Source organism: Hippoglossus stenolepis, chromosome 5 (assembly GCF_022539355.2).
Source record: "Hippoglossus stenolepis isolate QCI-W04-F060 chromosome 5, HSTE1.2, whole genome shotgun sequence".
Classification (NCBI taxonomy): Eukaryota; Metazoa; Chordata; class Actinopteri; order Pleuronectiformes; family Pleuronectidae; genus Hippoglossus; species Hippoglossus stenolepis.
Window position 1 is genome coordinate 8948481 of NC_061487.1, and position 19382 is coordinate 8967862.

The window sequence follows — 19382 nt, forward strand, 5'->3', positions numbered from 1 at the left end:
CTGTTTCTGTCGTGGACACAGCAACATAACAACAGTGGAAAAAATCTACAAATATCTAAATATTAGTAATATAGTAATATCAGGTCTCTGTAAAATTAAATGTGCAACAAGTTAGAGCAGTGTGTGGTGGGGGAGTTCAGCTCTGGTAGATCAGATAAACTATGTTTGATTTCTTTTATGAATACAAATTGTAGACATATGGTGGGAGGAGGAGATTGAGATAAAACAGTTGATATTTATTGTCGCCACAGGTTTTCTATTGGTTTTTTTAAGCCAAATTCTGACAACCACCCCCTCAACAAGCCTCCACTCTCAGTCGGCCTCTCCGTGTTCCACTGAGCAGCAGATTTGTGCGCTGTCCTCTAAATCATTTCCCTCTCTCGCAGATTGCTCCCTGCTGGAATATTGGCCTGACAGCCGTTTTTTTCCTCTCTCTGCTTCCCCAGCGGACTCATTTACATTTATGCACGCAGCAATTAATTACAGGCTGGCGCTGGCCTTGTAAATTAGAGGGAGCCGAGGTCGCCCTCATTAATTGCCCCTGACAGTTAAAGCCTTGTTTGGGTCGTGACAAAGTTGACTTCAGGCTGGGACAGTGAAAGCTTAGCAGTGGCTGGCTGGTTGTCGTACATCTGATATCACTTTGCACCAAATAAAGAAAATGTACTGTCTTGATGAATATATTATTTTGTACAATCTCTTTTTGTTGGAAACAAAAACATTTTGCAAACATAAAATTCTAAATTCCGGAAAGTTTTTTTCTTTGCAGCAACAGGTCATCATTCCATTCCTTGTGTTTCATCCTTAGCGAGATGTCCCTTGTGTGTTTTGGGGGTCTTTCGCCGAAATACTTGTGGAGGGGCTTTTTCTATAGACCCAGGAGTCAGCCAGGCGACTTCTCACGGTATTGGCCTTTTCATGCAAAGACGCTCCAACTTTTTCTGGCTCCTTCCCTCACAGGGCCCTCCTTTCTTCTCTGTCACGCAGCGATGTGTTTGTGCATACCTCACCAGCTTGACAAAAGAAGGGAGAGATCCTTTTCACTTCTGCCTTTGACATTCACCTCTTGTTTTTACAATCTTTCCAAGGCGCACTGTTTGCACAGTGGAACAGGCTTTGTCTTGAAGACGCGGCACAATGGCGAGCGCCATAATGTAATCTCCTAAGGGTAGTGAGCAGAGGGGCGAGGTTTAGATGTATGTGCTGGCGCTTGCCCCTACCAACCCTCGCGCTCCCTCCCACCCTCCACTTTAGCAATATTTCATGTTAACAGCGACTTTGGAGAGAATACAAGTTGTCACTTAGGCCTCTGTAACGTTCACCTAGGGCTTTTGTGAGGGAAACACAAAAGCTTTTCACTCATGCAAACATCCGCTTTCCTCGTTCCACTTATTAAAGGTGTTGTGAGTAGCGATGGTTTGCCCACCCACATGCATATCTGTAACCCTGTCTTTTTATCTGCATAACCCGAAAAACATTTATGCTGAAAGTTTTCCTTCCCCCACCGTTTCAAGGGTTTTAGCAGAGCTGAACACAACCGCACTTAGGACACAAGATGCAAACAAAGTCCTGCACTTTGCACCTAACCCACGAGAGAAGGGGCCAATACGCTTCAGTTCAAGTGCTCGTTGGATCTTCGGTGTCAGATTTGGCAATTTCTGCACCTAACAGTTTTTTAAAAGTTATAATTATTTTTATAAAACTGACAATCACTACCACTTACGCGAGAGGTTGAGAGTCGTAAGCTCTTTTCTTTTTTCAACACAACTGCTTTAATTGTTTTCGTATGAATGAGTTCGGCAGCAGCAGCAGTGCTTTAAATATACGTCTGTCTCTTTTATTTGAATGTTTATTGTGTTGCAAGCCTTGCGACAGCCAGGTTTTCAGCCTTCAGTCTTCGCGTGTGGCTGTTCAGAACAGCTATAAACATTTTTGCCTTCAGACAAGCCCGGACAACATGTCGTATGAACGAGTTTGTTTCGAACATACCCTAGAGTTTAGGATGTCACTCTGCAAGGATCGAAAACAACCCCGGTGAACATAATCCAGCAGCAGTTCTCCAAAATGCATTATTGAAGCAGATTGTCTTGTTGTTAAGGATTCATATATAAACATAATGACAAAAACATTAAATCCAGTGTGAACCTAGTCTATCAGTCAGAGTGTGAACGTAGCTCAGTGATAACTGGAAGGTAAGTCGCCCCTGTGTGAAAACACAGAAGTAATAAAACATGAGGAGAACTTGTACAACAGTGGTCCTTCAAGAGTCAACATGTGTTATTAGCTTATCATGTAGCGGTCAACTGAAATCCGCTCTTGCATATGATTAGTTGGAACCATTCTCCGTTTCCTACGGTGCAGACATGGAAGTGGCAGCACGGAGCCTCATGTGGCGTTAGGCTCATTGAGAGAGCTTCTGTCTCATAGAGTTCCATTGTTCTTACTCCAGTGTGTCCGCGTCTGCACAAGTGCTGCTGACAGCTGCAACAAGACAGCATTTGGGACTGTGCATATTTTGTTGCGTCAATGCGTGCATTCATTGTGCAGGTGCAGGGCCCTGCTCTGACTATAATAAAGTATATCTCCTCGCTGTGCGCCATATTTTTTACCTCTCCTGTTACAATCTGTGAGGCTATGATGTCAGGGCTTCGCTCTTGCCAAAAGTACGGCTCTGGCCTTTCGTTTTGCTGCTCTCGGGATCCCCTGCAGACAGGTGCATTTCTGCTGCTGGCTCAATGGCTGGGGTAACATGTGCCATTTTACAGCTGTTGGACAGTGGGCCAAAAAGGTAGCTGTTACTTCCTGCAGTTGTCAGGAGGAGCCTGAAATGGCTTTATAGCTGGGTTCTCCTATGTCAGTTCCCCTCTGAGGTGGATGAGAAGAGCAGTGGTTGCGACTGGGAGAGAAAAGAACCTTGTGAAATACAGACATAATGTGCTCTCTTAAGAGGGAGTATGCAAAGTAAAGGGAACAAAAGAAAGAAGAAGGAATGGGCTTGTTGTCTGAGAGTTTGTGTCAGCTTGTCTGTGACTCAGTGATGCTTTCTGTCTACTTTATGAAGTGTCTTTCTCTCTATCACTCTTCAGGGCTGTGGAATATAATAAGATCAGGTTATTTTCTTATATCAACATATCTTATTACATGGCAAATATTTGCAAAACCCCACAATTAAATGTATCGTATAAGTTCTAGTTCTAGTCTGTGGTGTGTCTTGTTATATCACTTCCTACGTGATAAAATTGACATTTAGTCAACTATGTTTTACATCAGAAAAAAAACTTATGACTAAAATGTTTTTGTAACAATATGATCATATCAATTAATATCTTATCAAACAAACATAATATGTCTGGAGGCTGCGGCTTACAAAGGGTTAATATGCACATGTAGAAGCTTGAATTTTCTATAGAAGCAGGTATCGTAAATTATATACATGAAGACTCCTGCCACACCTTCAGTCACTGCAATATGGAACCACCCCTTCACACAGTTAGCAACAATAACTGATAAAACATCTTAATATTTAACATCCTCACCACACCTGTCGCCTGTTGGATTCCACTTCACAAAAAAAACCCCGTTGCTTACATATGTTCAGCATATACGCACATTTCACCATATGCAAAAAAATGGAAATAAAATGTGAGGGACCTTCTCTGCATAATGCATGTTAGTGTGTATATGCGATTGTATGCCTGCACACGAGGCTGTTGCTTCATGTGCGCTTTGCGGCTCCTCCTGTACTGGGCAGCCAGCTGTCTCTCTGATTACCCAGCATCCTCCAGGTGTCAGATCTGCCATCTGCAGATGAGTGGCAAGGCATGTGGAGCGCAGGAATGGAGGGAGGACGAAGGGGGGTCGGGGGGGAGCGGGACAGAATAACTGGTTCTCGAAGACAGCTGGAACATGTTCAGACGGGTCAGCGAGAGCTGCACGAGTACCAATGGGGCACGTGGGATTCCAACTCGCAGTCGCTTGATTGCAGAGGTGGCTTCTCGAATCTTTTAAGCTTTTAAACTTTTGTCGGACAATACTTCTACAAGAGAGAAAGAGAGAGAAGGGGAGGGCGAGAGAAAGAAGTTACGTCTTACAGAAATGTTTGCAGGGATGTTAGAAGTGTGTTTTTGCCGACTATTTGTTATCATTATTATTATCATCACAACAACTTCTTAGCGTGCAAGCCTTTGAGCTGTTCTGGTCAGAATTGCCCTTAATTGTGCCCTGAGAGAAAAAATGCATCCAAGAGAATCATTTGGTTGATTCAATGCATGAATAAAAGATCATACAGGACCAGTGTGGGCTTTTTTCTTCATTGTTCTCAATTAGCCTCAAATTGTGGAATCAAAGGCGTGTTTGTGTTGTGCTCTTTGTACAACTAAGATGCTGTGTTAAGGCGCGGCCATGATGCATAGTGTAAGAGAAATGCCCTTGTGTGCGTTTTATTGGCTGTTTGTGTGAACACAGCCTCTCTAAGTCTGTGTGTATCCTCTTCACTCCTTTATTTCATTAGCGGCCTTCCACTCTCAATTAAGACTGCCTCCCATCCTCTCTCAATCTGGGGCCCTCGGAGGGCCTTCCTGTCCTGAGCAGCGTACCTTCAAAGAGATCTGCAGTTTTCAACTTTAATGTTATTATGTGTCTTCTATGACCCTCCTTTAGCAAACGGCTGTTTGTAGTGAGGGGCTGTGTGCATGTGAAGCTATAATAAGGCTGACCCCAGTTAAGCTCTCACTGTAAGAATGGTCTGTCTAATCCACGCAGGCCAGAGATGGAGTATTGAGTATTTTCTCCTGCTCTCATTGGGATAATTTTCTTTTAAAGAACTGCATTAACTGTATTAAGAGAGACTGCGGCCTGTTTGACTTCAAAGCCACACACAAGAATCACTCTGTTTGTCATTTATGAGACTTTGCGTGGCTGAGCCTGTGCCGTTATTTGTTCAGTGAAAACTGCTGTGAGGGAAATACAGTGATCCTCTGTTGGTTCTGCTGGTTCTTCACACAGGACCTCTGTTCTGTCCTGAACATCCACTGCAGGACGGCTTCAGGTGGGCCGACAGGGTGTTCACCGGGCTCCAGAAACACTTTCCAATTCAAATGTTGGTGCGATGTGAAGAATTTAGTCAGTGTTCATTAAAATGTTTCCTGATTTGTATGGCAACACACTCGTCCTTTAAAGGGTTGGTTCACTAACATTTGGGGGCTTTGCTTGCCCAGGTTTTCAGACTCGGCCCACAGAACACATAACAGATTTCATTGGTAGAACATTGTTATGGGGAAAAGTGACAGTAATATGAAATCCCTTTCACTTTTTTTGTATGAAACCTGAGTATGACTCATGCAAGATATTATTTTCTATAAGTTGGAACTGACCCTTTTTTAATGCTGACTACAACTTAATCTCTTTCTTCTGTTTCCCTCTCTTTCAGGTGACGTTCATGAATTTCAAAGTCATCCACAAGTGAGCAGAGGGTGTTGGAGTTGAAGTCTCTTATTTCTGTAAGTTTTTGCCTCATCGACTGATACAAATGACATGTATTTCTGCCTGTGTTCTGTAAGACAGCAAACTACTGTATGCTTTTGTGCCACTGCTTGGCTCTCTGGATGTTTACTTCCACCAAATGGCAGATAATAAGCTCTCAGAGAGAACACATTATTACCAGCAGCAACACCGTAGCTTGTATTGTTTTCACCTTGTGAGTGTGTGTGCGTGCGTGTGTGTGTGTGAGAGTTATCAGGGTGAAATGTGGTCTGTGGATATAGTGGAATATAGTCCGTTTGTCTGTTGACAGGATTTGTCAACACAATAGCATCACAACCATGCATAACGCAGTCAGGTTTTAGAGATCAAGATCAAGACCCGCATTCAAAGACGGGTGTGGTCGGGCCCATGAGTCTTGAGTACTCATGTAATAATGTAGTAATGAATGCTGGGTACTCATGGGTCGGGACGTCAGCGTGTTGACAGGGCATCACAGCTGGTGTGATCCCATTACAGGATGCTCTCTGGTTGTTTCCTCGGAGCAGAACGGAGCAGTATTGCGGGTGTTTGAACATGCCACTTTTTGCACCAGTGGTTGTTTTAGCCGAGCAGCGAGTGTTTGCACTATAGTGTGTGTTTGTGTGTGTGTGTGTTAGTCCATGCCAACAAAACTGAAGTCAGCTCTGTGCGTGTCCACTACCTCGCTCCCCTCCGTCGGCACATACAGAACGCTTTTGATTTGTTTCACGGCAAATGCAGAGACCTCCACTCCAGTTAGTATTCTGCCCTGTGCACGCTCAATGGCTGCTTTCACTTGGGGCGAAGAAAAGGGTCTTTTAAAGAGTCTCGCAGGCATCGCTCCAGGAACCTTTCGACACCAGGACCTACAGTACGCCTTTTAATGGACTCTCTCTCTGTGAGCAATAAAGATTATATCTAGAGTCAAATAGTGCTGTATAGGTAACACTAGCTCAAATTAAGCTGGTGAGGCTGCAGTGGCCGATCGTGATGGTTCCAGCAGAGACGGGAGACATATGAAATGTACAGATGGGAGCGGTTGGAGAAAAGAGTGATCTGACCATCTGGCTAATCCCCCTGTTTAAGAATACTTATTACGGCCCTCTCTAGTGGCTCTTGAGCTGTGTCACTGCTGGGTCAACAAGTGGTCCGTTTGATTCTCGCTGGCATCTTTCTTGCAGAGTGGACAGATGAGCGTCAGTGTTTTGTTGTGGGTGATAATCTGTGTCCTGGTCAGCGAGTTCAGTTTCAAGGACGTGATTTATGGCTCGTGTAAATCACCTTGTATCAAAATGTGGAGCTGTGTTTCTAGACCCGGACGTTAGGATGGCATTAAATAACACTGTGGGGTTGGTGATCATTAATATAGGAAGGCCGAAAGTTTTCCACTGTTCTTGTTTCTTTCATAGAAGGAGACTTCCGTCTATTTGAACTGGTCACAAACCACCAATGAGACCGGTGACAACATGCTGCAATTACTTATTTTAAAGAGCCAAAGAAGTTGGAATTTTATCACTTAGCTGCTATAAAATAATAGAAAGATCACGGCAGTTAATACAGACCTAATATAAGTTATTTCGTTGTCTAATCGCACTGCGTTTGAAGAAAGGAATTGGTTCATGACTGGGAAAACCAGAACACTAATCACCCTTTTAATTCCATCAAACTCCCTTAATTGTATCATTTTATCTGGAAACTTGAAATCACATTATTGTGCCTCCGTTAACATGCGATTGCTTTTCAAATTTAATTACATTGCGGTGGGATGACAGGTAGACCTCCTAACCAAATTAAAGTCTTTACAGGGCACAGATCCTGTCGTGACAGCAGCGATTTATGGTACCTTTGTTTGATGGACTCTGGCAGAGAGACTGCCGCCGCTGTGCGTCGGTGGATTTGCAAAATCAAGGGCAAACTACTAATGTTTCCCTGTGATCTGACGTCAGTGGACGGTTCACAAAATCTGTCTTGACACGGGCTCTTATTGGTTTCAGTGTGTTTACCTTCGAAGTGCGGAAAAATTGATTCAGATTTCTATTTGTGAATCCAAATTTGTTTAGAGTCGAATTAGGAGAATTAGATCTCATGCGTTTCTCTAGCAGGGCGTTTATAGATATATGTGTTTTCATCAGATATCTTAAGCATATGCTGAAACTGCCAAGTTACAAATACAGTTTAAGACAGACTTTGAGAAAAGAATCCAGCGGCTTCACGCGTCATGACCGGCCTATTTGTGGACTCTCTCATTACACATGGCTGCAGTAATGGCAGTCATTTGCAAAGAGTTAGAAAAGTGACCAGACAACAAGCAGCCGTTGGGATGATTTGTGGTAAACTAATGAGCTAATGAGCTAATGAGCCCACTGAGGTTACCTGTTTGGCTTCCCCCAAAACAATGTTCTCTTTTGCTCCTCTCCTTTTTACTTCAGCTTTGTAAGTGAACTTCACTGTGTTACAGTGCAAGGCGATTCAGTGCCACTAATGGGCAGCGTCTAACAAAATTGAGTGTAGTTTCTCAGTACTTAACCTTATGTTAACAGTAAGCTATTATGTCCTCTTGACCCGGACATTGAGTTAATTGATCTGATTTGTCCACACATATGAAATGTCCACTTAGGTCCCGAGTGGAGAGAATGCCTTGCAAGTTTGCGGCAAGGAGCTTATTTGCTGGTGGGAAAAGAGAAGTGGAGTTCAGCCATCTGCTACAGCCACGCTCAAAGGTCAGCACATTGGCTCAGGCGGGCCAGCTCACCAGCACATGTGCGATAAGTACATATGTTTGTGTGTTATGCATCTAGTTGTTTGTCAGGCTGAGTCTGTGTCAATTTATATGTGTTTGTGCTCGCCTGCGTGTTTGTGTTTTGTACACTCATGCCTCATCAACATCCCGTCTGAGGCCCATCTGGTTTGCTTTGAGGAGGCCCGTGGAGCTGCAGCGCGGCTGAGGCTTTAAGGCAGGGCCTGGCCAGCGGCGGTTCCTCCCCACTTACACATAAATCCACGGTACGAGGCCCGCTGCCAGCAACAGTATAGGCCGATCCTCGTGGCTACTTCCCAAACCACCCAAGCTCATACCCCACTTTCTCTCTTCTATTGCCCTTGAAATGGGGCCTGCTCTAAATATTATCTCCCCCTGCGCTTTATCCCTCCATTTATCCCTAAGTCGGCAGAGAGAAGAAAGGAGCCGTGGGGCTGAGTCACTTTTTCCCCTGTCTTCTCCTCTCTCCAAAACCACAGGCAGCGGCAGCGGCTTCCTGGAGATGAGCGCTTTTGTCTGTTGTGTGACCACTGTGGTTTTAGGCAGATCCTCTTCTGATGAGGTAATGTACAGGCTAGATGAGGAGGCTGAGTGAGAGAGGAGGGGAATGAGCAGCTTGAAGTTTGATCTATATTTTAACCTTTGGTTTATCCAGGGAAAGACTTATCCTCAGAGATGCAGGCTCCTTCTCTGTGATGATCTGCTTCACCTGGAGGCCGCACGTTCACACCTCCTTAAACCCGGCCAGCGTGTTATCAAAGTGGTGGCTGCTGGTTAGCATCATCACAGCATCATATCATAGCTGTAGTTACTGTACGTGGAATACAACGTAACTTATATGGATGGTACTGTGGTATCATAGCCTTTAGGGTGAAATATGGCACAGTTTGACTTGTTACTCTATGCGGTTAAAGCCTTGATAATATTTTGGACTCAAACCTCCAAAGGTGTATCTCTCTTTGTCACCGTTCCTCTCCAATGTATAAGAAAGAAAACAACTGATGTTTTCAAATTCACAGAGTGTGACAGCAGCTAATACACCAACAAATGTAACTGAAGAGATTATCAAAGGGATCAGCAAACATCCTTTACCGAGCACGTTTCCTTCCTCTGGCTGATAAGAGAGAGTTTTCTGTTTATACTTTCAAAGTTCTGTTGACAGGACGTACGACCGACTTCTCACATGATCGTTTTTTACCCAAGTATCATCATCTGATGAAAAGAAGCAGCTTGCGACTTCACTTTGGAGATGGTGCTTTGGAACGAGCACATGACTCACATGCCCACACACACACACACACACACACACACACACACACACACACACACACCCACACACACGCCACACACACACGCCCACACACACGCCCACACACACACACACACGCCCACACACACACACACACCCACACACACACCCACACACACACACGCCCACACACACGTCCACACACGCACACACACACACACACACACACACACGCCCACACACACGCACACACACACGCCCACACACACACGCCCACACACACACACACACGCCACCACACACACACACACACACACACAGATATCACATCTGCAGGAATAATAAGAAACGTTTCAAGAATCTGTCACTACTTGTTAAAGAAACTGTTAGCTGAATCACTTTGCACCTTTAACGACAATATTTTGAGTAGTATATATTTAATGTCCTCAAGTTTTGTGAAGTTAATATAATATTTCATTGTTCTTACAGTGTATAAAACCAAGTGTAAAAGGATTTATGTGACTCGAAGGAAAGTTTCCACTCAGCTTTCCCAATTGGCAATAAAAAGAAGTTGGATAGCAATCCAGCTTGCGTGTATCTGCTTGCGTGCACACAAACATGAATTCAGCTTAGAGTCTTTTCTACAAGTATGTGCTCACGTTTTTTCAATCTCATCTCTTTGGTGACGGCTGTTATCTGCTCGCACTTTAGGCTTCTCGTTGAGGAATGCCACCAGACTTGCTGACACTCGGGACAATTGCTTCCTGTTTTAACTGTTGCGGGTCACCAAGGTCAAAGTTCAGGGTCAATTTCAGCTGGTGTTCTCAGGGTTATAGGGGGACGCCACCTGGTCCTTAGATCATCATCCAGCATATTATTGTCTCCAAACAATATGCTTCACTTTTCACATTCTTCAACGTGCCACAGGTGGAGGAGGAGGTTTGGCTTCTGTCAACACCTTATTGAAAAGCAGAGGGTTAAATAGCTTTGTGTTTGAATGCAGTGGTGCCCACGTAGGAAGAAAGAGGGAAGGCCAGGGCACTAAGTGCCTTCTCTGCAACAATCCCCTCTGCTGCAATGCTAACACCTGTTTCTAAGAGACTTGTGGCAGCTTCCCATTTATGAGCACTATTTTGCTGACCCTGAATGTGGCTTACCACCAAACACCAACGCAAACAACATCACGTCCTCATTGGAATATGCTCAATACAGTAAAACTCCTGCATCTCACTTCTAAGCTTCAAAGCATTAGCCAAAATGAACTGGCCTTAATGGCTGCTGATTGCATTCCTACACTGGCCACCCCCGCCTCTATTCTCAGTGATCTCTTCGTTTAAGTACATGCTAACATAATTGAGGTCTCTTGCTTGATTAGATTTGCACCAGCTTTTAACAAAGCCTGCTCGAACTTAATCCAATGAGCCCCATTGTAGCGAGAGCAGAGGGATGACATCGCTCCTGGTTAGCTTCAAAATCAACTGAGCCGTCAAGCAATTAGAGGCTGCGCTGATAAAGGGGTTGGACGACTAAATGACACGATGCTCCTCAGAGCTGACAAGATCACAAGTGCACAATTGAGCCACAATTCATACAAACAAATTACCTTTATGATTTGTTAAGACTGCTTGATTTTACCAATTGAATTCATTTGAATTAATTAGGCATGAAGAATATTTCACCTCAAAGAGATGAAGGCAGTGAAACATGATGCCTGGTATTGACTGTATTTTAAAGTTGAATCATTTAATGCCATTTCTGACTGGAGGGGTCACATGTAAAGAGCCCCATAAAGCCCCATGATACAGTGTATTGTCTGTTTAGTCTTGCCGACACTTGCCCGTCGATGTCCTGCAGGTTTCACACTGTTACACAAACGCCGTGCACTCAGCAGACCTGACCCACTGGGACTGACAGGGAGCAGCCCAGCAGGGTGCAGAAGTGTTGGCTGTGGCTGCGTCCTCTGGTGACACCTGCTCGTCCATAATCACAGTTAGAGACTAAACCGCCTCCTGACCTGTGGCTGTGTCTCACACACTCAATCCCATAATCTTCTCCTTTGTTCTCTGTCACCATCAATTAGTCATGTACCAGGAGTCAGCCAGGGGAAAGCGTTGTGTGTGTGCGCGTGTGTATCAGTGTGTGTGTGTGTGTGTGTGTGTGGGGGGGTTCTTGACTTAACTGTTACTGTATCTGCTGTATGTATTTATGTGTCTAAGAAATTGCTTACAATTACTCGATGGGAAGTTGTCATTTTCTCAAGCAAGCTTTCATCCGTGAATATTTGCTGGATTTCTAATATAACACAGTACATTGAGTATCTGTGGTACTTGAGTTGTTAATGGGGCGAAAAAAGTTTTACTATTCTTTCACATTTATACAATTTCAATAATAACAGTGAAAATAAAATACTTGTGAGTTGCTGCCTTAGAGTCAATCCAGGTTATTCTTTTATTCTGTTGAATATAGTTCAAATTTAATTTCACGAGCTGAAGAAAAAAACCACTGAGGAAATCTAAAAGCTGAAAAAATAACCCGAGAAGGCTTCTCCTTGTAGTTTATTAAAGGTTCTTTCCAGATAGACACACCTGAAACAGACTGTTTGTGATGTCTATCTTTACAGGAATACATGGACTTGGTCTAATTGGTCTTTGCTAGTTCAGATCAGTGTCTAGATTAAGAACAGGAAGGGTTTTGACTGAGCCAACACTCCCTTTCTCTCTCTTTATCTCCTCTTCACATCTACGCTGTATCTGTAAACCGTCCTCCACCTCCTCCCTTCTTGACAATAGGATTTCATGCTCGCTATAAATAGGCCTGAACAAGTTGGCACTCACCTGTTCAAGCTGTAACTAATCCAGAACTATTTCTACAGTTCCCTTGAGGTTCAGTGATTGGGGCCACGAGGTGCTAGGGGATGAGCAGGCATGCTGGTATGTTGGAGAGAAAGATGTAAAGAGAGAGAGAAAAGAAAGAAACGATTTTGGATGCAGGCCTAGTACGTTAAAATTTATAGATTGTGGTTTCAGGATGTTTTTGCAGCGCTTTTCCCATGTTGTTGTAATTAATTGGACACAGTCAGTCAGTCTTGGCAGGACAGGAAGAGCCGGTCAGTGAGGGTGGAATTGTATGCACACTAACAGAGCCTTACGTTTTGACATGAATATCGTATATACACCACCTTATCAGGCTCCTGTGTGTTTATAGGCCATTGTTGACAATAGCTGATACGCAGTGCGATAAATGCACTTTGATTTTCAGGGGAAACAATATGGTATTATGTGAGCCAGGGACACTTTAGACTGAAGTTACTGTGATATGACCACAGGCCAAATTTATGTGTGTGTGTGTGTGTTGAGGAGGGCAAACAGAGTGTTTGAGTGTTTGTTAAAGCCTTTGGACGAGGCTCCAAAACACTTGGCTCCCTTTCAAATGCTGGATCACTCGCTGATAATACAGACAGAGTTTTGATGCTGTTGCCAATTTGTTGTTAATAAAAGATATGTATTTAGATATGCAGTGAAAACTGCTGCGTACAGACGTCACCACAGGGAGTACATATATACAAATGCAAATGATTTATCATCTAGATGCTAATAATTTAACCTATGGAGTCTTGCTCAATAATTAATGTCTATTGGCATATGACCCCATACAGTAAACAGCATGTCTCATAACTATGTATGAGATCTTGTATTCGGCTAATATATGGTCGAAAGGCCCACAGACAAGCCCAGGGTCTTAATAAATCAGCCATATCTAACGAACCTCTTAATTGTGATTTACAGCCCAGTGCTACGATGGAGAGAGAGAGAGAGAGAGAGAGAGAGAGAGAGAGAGAGAGAGAGAGAGAGAGTCTGCTGCTTTATTAAAAACGCTGCTTCCAGCAACTGTGAAATTCTTGTGTGAGTCTCACGAGAGGTTTGTCCAGATAAGATACTTAATGTGATAAAAATCAGAACAGCTGGACGAGTAACTGTTACACTCACAGTCCAATCAACAACAGAGTACTGGGGATATTTATACATTAACTTAAAGCAGTAATCTTAACAGTTCCAGGTTTTTTGACTGCAAGTGGTGATTTAGCATTTTCAGTGCACGCAGAACTGTGATGTGTGGTTCTTTAGATTTTTTGTTGTTGTTTTGTTGTTTTCCTGTTGTTCAGGTTCTCTCTTTTATTTGTTCGTATTCGTACACAACAAGTGTAAAAGCTTCGGACCATTTGTACACTAGAATCACAACAGATTTTAAATGCTGCTGAGATCAAGATGATGAAGCTGAGCACCAAAAAACACTATCGATATGAAAAGCTCACAGCCTATTGCACAAGTCCCAGACTCTCCTCTTGACGTCATGTCATGTCGGATTGAACAGCTCCACCTGAGTCTTAAATATTTGCCCTGATTCAAGGGCTTAGGCCCATGTGAATAACAGCTGCTCTGACTGGCTGATTAACATGGCTTGGCTTTGTGCGCCGTGAACAATGTATATTCGCTTGTGTAAAAGAGAGACTGACCTCGTAACACACACATCTCTCGACATTCAAGGCTGTAACAGTGTGTGTGTGTGTGTGTGTGTGTGTGTGTGTGTGTGTGTGTGTGTGTGTGTGTGTGTGTGTGTGTGTGTGTGTGTGTGTGTGTGTGTGTGTGTGTGTGTGTGTGTGTGTGTGTGTGTGTGTGTGTGTGTATGTTTGAGTTGCAGAAAAAGGTAGAGCGTGTCTTGGAGTGTTCCCTCTCCTCGCCTGTTATTTCTTGGCTGGTATGAACTGGTCACAGAACTGCCTGTTCAACATTTCTGCCATGTGTTTATTGAATATAGGCTGCTCTTCCATGGTATCAGGTATATCTTATCAACTCGCACATAAGTGTTTCAAATCACACCGCCTGTTTCCCATAATACACACATACAGCTAAACACACTCGTGTGCACTCTATAATGTTTGGCTTCAGCGAGTCCAGGGGACACACCGCGGGGGGATTAGTGTGGATTGTGACAGCTCGACATGCCGAGGGACACTGACGTGCCTCCAGCTGCCAAACAAGACAACTGCTCCTGGAGAGGAGAAGATTTCAGGGTGTTCCAGTGCTGGTTCAGCATGACCCCCCACAGTCACAGGGAGTTCAAGAGAAGCTTCACTTCTACAATATATTATCATTTAAACAAACCATTACGACCCATAACACAGCAGACTAAAGAGATAAGACCTACAAAAATTATGGTAAAAATACAGAATTGGAGCTTTCGACGGGATGATGCATACCCTGTGAGCCCGCAGTATCTAACTCAATCCGGCATTGCTAACTTTTTTTATTTTGTACAATAAGGTCATTGATGAGAAATGATTGGTTAACTTAAAAAGGTTAGCTTTTTGTTGTGTTGCGAAAAAAAACCCATCTGGGTGGTAGTGTCACACACATTGGTGACTCTTCCTTCTGACATGTCTGTATATGTGGCAGAGTTACATGCTATAAAAATTGTATTCCTGTGTTCTAGGGCTGCACGATATATTGAAAATGTATCGTCATCGCGATATCAACATGAGCGACGTACGTGTTGCAAAAGACTTGAACTGCGATAAATGGTGTCCCATGGTGCCATGTATTCACGCTCTGCATGTCACTATATTTGGCCAATCAGATGGAGCCCTGCTGCTACGTAATACATTTAAGATATTCAGATCGTTGACTGGTTTTTGCGTCAATGAATCATTGTCGGAAGAAGAGAATAGAGAGAGAACAGAGAATTACGAGACGGCTCCGTCAAATCTCGTTCCCGGCTATATTCTACTGTGGAAAATTGTCCCGGGTCAAATTCATCACTATAAGTGGTTGATTGTATAAAAGACTTGCGTAGCTTATTTATGATAGTCCCATAACCTGAGGGAAAAGGAACGCACACACACACACTGACTCCGCTGCTCTCTCTCTATCTGTTTGTGTGTGTAAGTGTCTCTCTCTCTCTCTCTCTCTCTCTCTCTCTCAGCTGAAGTCTCTGACCTGCTACAGTTTAAATGTTGATTTGTTTGAAACGACGCCACAATATCAACATCGATCATCACATAATGGTCCATACTTTTCTTAAGGAGTTAAATCTTTCTTTGGAGCAGCACGCACATTCATCAGCCATCCCGCTAGCTCTTTTCCTCTCTCTCTCTCTCTCTCTCTCTCTCTCTCTCTCTCTCTCTCTCTCTCTTGCTCTCTCTCACACACACACACACACACACACACACACACACACACAGTACACACGCCGTCTCATCGGACATATGTGTAAACTTAGACTGGGTAAAAACAACAGAATCTGTAAACTTGGTCAAAGTATGGAGAGCCGGAGGAGATGGCGGCGTGCTCGGTTTGACTCGATGCGGTTGGCGCAGTGTGCACCGCGAATGATAGAGACACAGAGAGGAGCATTAAATTACTGACAGAGATGATAGATAAATAAACAACAACTTTTCATGATCCAAACATTTATGAAAAGACCCCAAATCTCTCCCTGGGGCTGTGGAGCTATCCGTGGGGCCTGTGGCCGGAGCCAGGTGGAATTTATTGGAACGATAATGATGCTTTTTGTGTTTTTTAAGTGTCTGCATAAACTACTCACTGTATCGGGTCTATATTATTAGTGAAACCAAAGCAGTAAGACTTAAACACCATAAACGTAAGCATTTGTTTATTTATCGCAAGTCATTTCGTCAACGCACTATTCAACAAAGTTATCGCATATCGCATGTTTTCCTTATATCGTGCGGCCCTACTGTGTTGTTAGCACAGAGAACTTGTAACAACCATCTGTTTACATTACACATTCAGCCCGGTCAATAATTGAATAAAAATGTGTTGTTAATCGACTAACCAAAAGTAGCATGGCTCTGAATAATGCAGCCATTTCATGTTAACAAAGCAGAGGAAATCCTCGAAGCTCTCTCTCAGATAGGGAACAAAGCTCATTGTCAGAGGATAGAGAGGCAACTGGGATTACAATGGGGGCATGCAGTGAAATGACTTGTCAGTCTTAATCTGGGATTAGCAGGCTTTCAAGGCTCCTGGGTGCTCTAAAAGCCACCTGTTTGGACGCTCCGACAGATGATGTTACACCATGACTTCTTGTTTGATTCTAATGCTTTTGTTTACGATTACGTTTAACATTATTTTGTGCTACCATTTTAAAGATTAAATACATGCTAATTTATTCATGGTTGTAGTTTTTGTAGATCATTTTGAATTTGCTAAAATAAAAGTTGAGCAGTTCAGTTTTTCTGATCCTTTCCAAGTCTGTACTTTGTAGTCCAACGTGTTTGAGTATCTGTTTTTTATTCTAACCACAAACATGCGAACGGTCTATGATGCTTCCGCTTTCTATTGTCTGTGTCACCAAAGAACCGACATTTATTATAACTGTTCTCCACTTTGTGCAAAGTGTTTGAGAGCGATTCAGTCCCTCTGTGCCATCATGTCACTTTAACTCTACATTCCCTGACTTATAAATGTTAAGCAGGGATGAACAAATGCTGTAAATTAGCAACGTTGAAGAACACTAAACAACGCCTGATTATTGTTCTCAGCTGCACTGAGACCCATGTGCCCTGTAATGATTTATTGAAGATCACATTTTTTTGCGACTAGCCTCAGGGCTAATGCAGTCACTCTGAAAAATGTGTGAGGGCAGCTGTCGCATTGCCGCAGGCTTCTATCATGACTTTCGACTGTTGATGTCACCCTGAAATAGACTGCCAATGACACTTTTGAAACTTAAGCCTTTGCAACATTATACTGCTTTGAATGCTTAATCTGGATAATTTATTTGACGTAAAGCACAGTAAACACATTTGCATTCCATAGGTACTTTATAAAAATATCCGCATTGTCGTTTTGAACAAATATTGAAACTTTATTGCATATATTCCAAAACCATTGGATGTTTTTCTTCCCTGGAAATAAATTTGCAATAGTTTCTTTTCTCAAGATCATAGGATTCCCCCTTGTTTGCGACGAGGACACAGGATTCCCCCTTGTTTACGGTAAAAGCACTACAAAGCTCAAAACTTGTGGAAAAAGCTTATTAGTGCATCACAGTGGCATTATGTCGGTCCACAAAGAGATCAGCAATAACCGGTGTGATATAAGGATAGTGGCTTGAGGTGAGAGGACAGGTGGCGGTCTGCTGCTACATCAGATGCTGATGCGTATTACCTCCGGTCAGGAGTTTGACAAATGGCAAGCTGCATATGCCTTAAGCTGATATAGATCAGAGATGAAAATGGGTGAAGAGGAAGAGAGGATGAGAGAGAAGATAGCAGAGTAAATGTCGATGTTTGGATTTAAATGAAGAAACAAAATGCACAAAATGTTCATTGTTGAAGGAATAAAAGCTACCTTCTCCCTTTTCATGCCCTACCTATAGCATATTTAAGTTCCTGATATATTGGTTAGTTTATAATAACTCCTCATCCTAAAATTTAAAATGTTATGCTATGTTCAAGTTGGTGTAATGTTTTATTTTTTTAGGTGTGTTTTGGTGTATTTGGTAAATTCATTTGGCAGAAATGACACTATTAATTGTTATTTGTGATATGTGTCTCAAAACAGATATTGTATGATCTAATGTTGAGCCTTTACTTTACCTGTGATTGTGACATAGTTATATATATATATATATATAGATATGACACTGCTCCTGATTTTATTTTGGTGTGTCCTAATTTAGAAGATCGACACTTAGGGGGCTCCTCAGGGTTCAAGTCTTGGTACGCATCTATTTTCAATTGTAGCAATGGTGAGATGAAGCTTCACAAACCACTGGTTCTACATAGACACAGCAGAACCATATCACTTGAAGTCTTGGAAGTTCGGTCATTTTATGAAGTTAGATGCCAATTTGTGATAAAACAAAAGTGAGCATGTTTTTCAAACTCTAGTCCTGTTTACATTTCAAACTGAAGTCTTTCACTGGTTCACAGTTTAATTTAATTGGGGCTTAAAGGTCTAGGACCACCCGATAGTAGGACTCATAAAAACATTTTATTAATCAACAGCAAGTTCAGTTGTTTCTGACTCTGATACTTTAGCTGTCAACACACAAAGATGCCTTGTGCTGATTTATCAGGGTTATTTCTATGAAGGATGGTTCTGTGTCTGATGTTTTATAGGTAGTGATGGCATGCCTGATAATGTGGTCTACTTTAAGGATTAAGAAACAAAATGTTCACACTGACCAAGTTCTAACTGGGCGCGAGTTTCCAGACAAACAGTCCCTTTGAGCCACCGAGTGTTGACTTTGGTCTTCAATGGTTTCTTCAATGGTTTACTCTGTATCGTTGCCATGAAGCAGATAAATGTATATGTGTACTGTATTTGTGTTAGCATGGGGTGTGTTCGCGTGCCAGGAAAAATAACAAGCACAAGGGAGGGTGTTGGTCAATAAGGCCGCTTCTGGATTTCTGGGGGTGTGCGGTTTTGGTCTCAAGGTACAGAGGTACAGAGCCTGGACACAGAGACCAAGCATAGTGGTGTGTGTTTACGCTCACTGTACAAACGACGCATTCATCATTTTTTGAGTGCTCCATCATTGGCTTTAATTGAGATTTTCCATCAGTGGAACTAATGGAGACATCAGATCCCATGTTTGCTCCAGGTGTCCAATCCGACAAGAGACAAAATCCTTACATCGCACTGTTTGTCTGCCTGATGAATAATGAATCATTTGTGGAAATTTGCAAAAAAGTTTGTTGTGGCAATTTTAAATCAAGATTTATTTCAAAACAAAATATTCTACAACCTAGTCCTTTTACTTGAATCAAAGGACACCCCACAAGACATTATTATGATTACTATTTGCTGCCTCAAAACCTTTACTTGTAGTATATCATTTGATTGTTGA

The 19382-nt window shown here is 42.8% G+C and overlaps 1 protein-coding gene across 12 annotated transcripts in view; it reads left to right on the plus strand.

Moving 5' to 3' along the window:
* LOC118109277 (transcription factor SOX-6) overlaps nucleotides 1–19382 on the plus strand; it is a 105735-nt gene that overhangs the window by 10520 nt on the left and 75833 nt on the right. For 7 of the 12 annotated variants that reach the window (XM_035156265.2, XM_035156267.2, XM_035156275.2 and 4 more), the window contains exons 2-3: nucleotides 5429–5498; nucleotides 8737–8819. In XM_035156265.2, coding sequence (XP_035012156.1) covers nucleotides 8815–8819 — 5 coding nt within the window. In that variant the 5' untranslated portion in view covers nucleotides 5429–5498; nucleotides 8737–8814. Of the gene's footprint in view, nucleotides 1–5428; nucleotides 5499–8116; nucleotides 8260–8736; nucleotides 8820–19382 lie in introns of all 12 variants that reach the window. The other 5 variants (XM_035156271.2, XM_047339757.1, XM_035156269.2 and 2 more) reach the window with 3 other exon arrangements.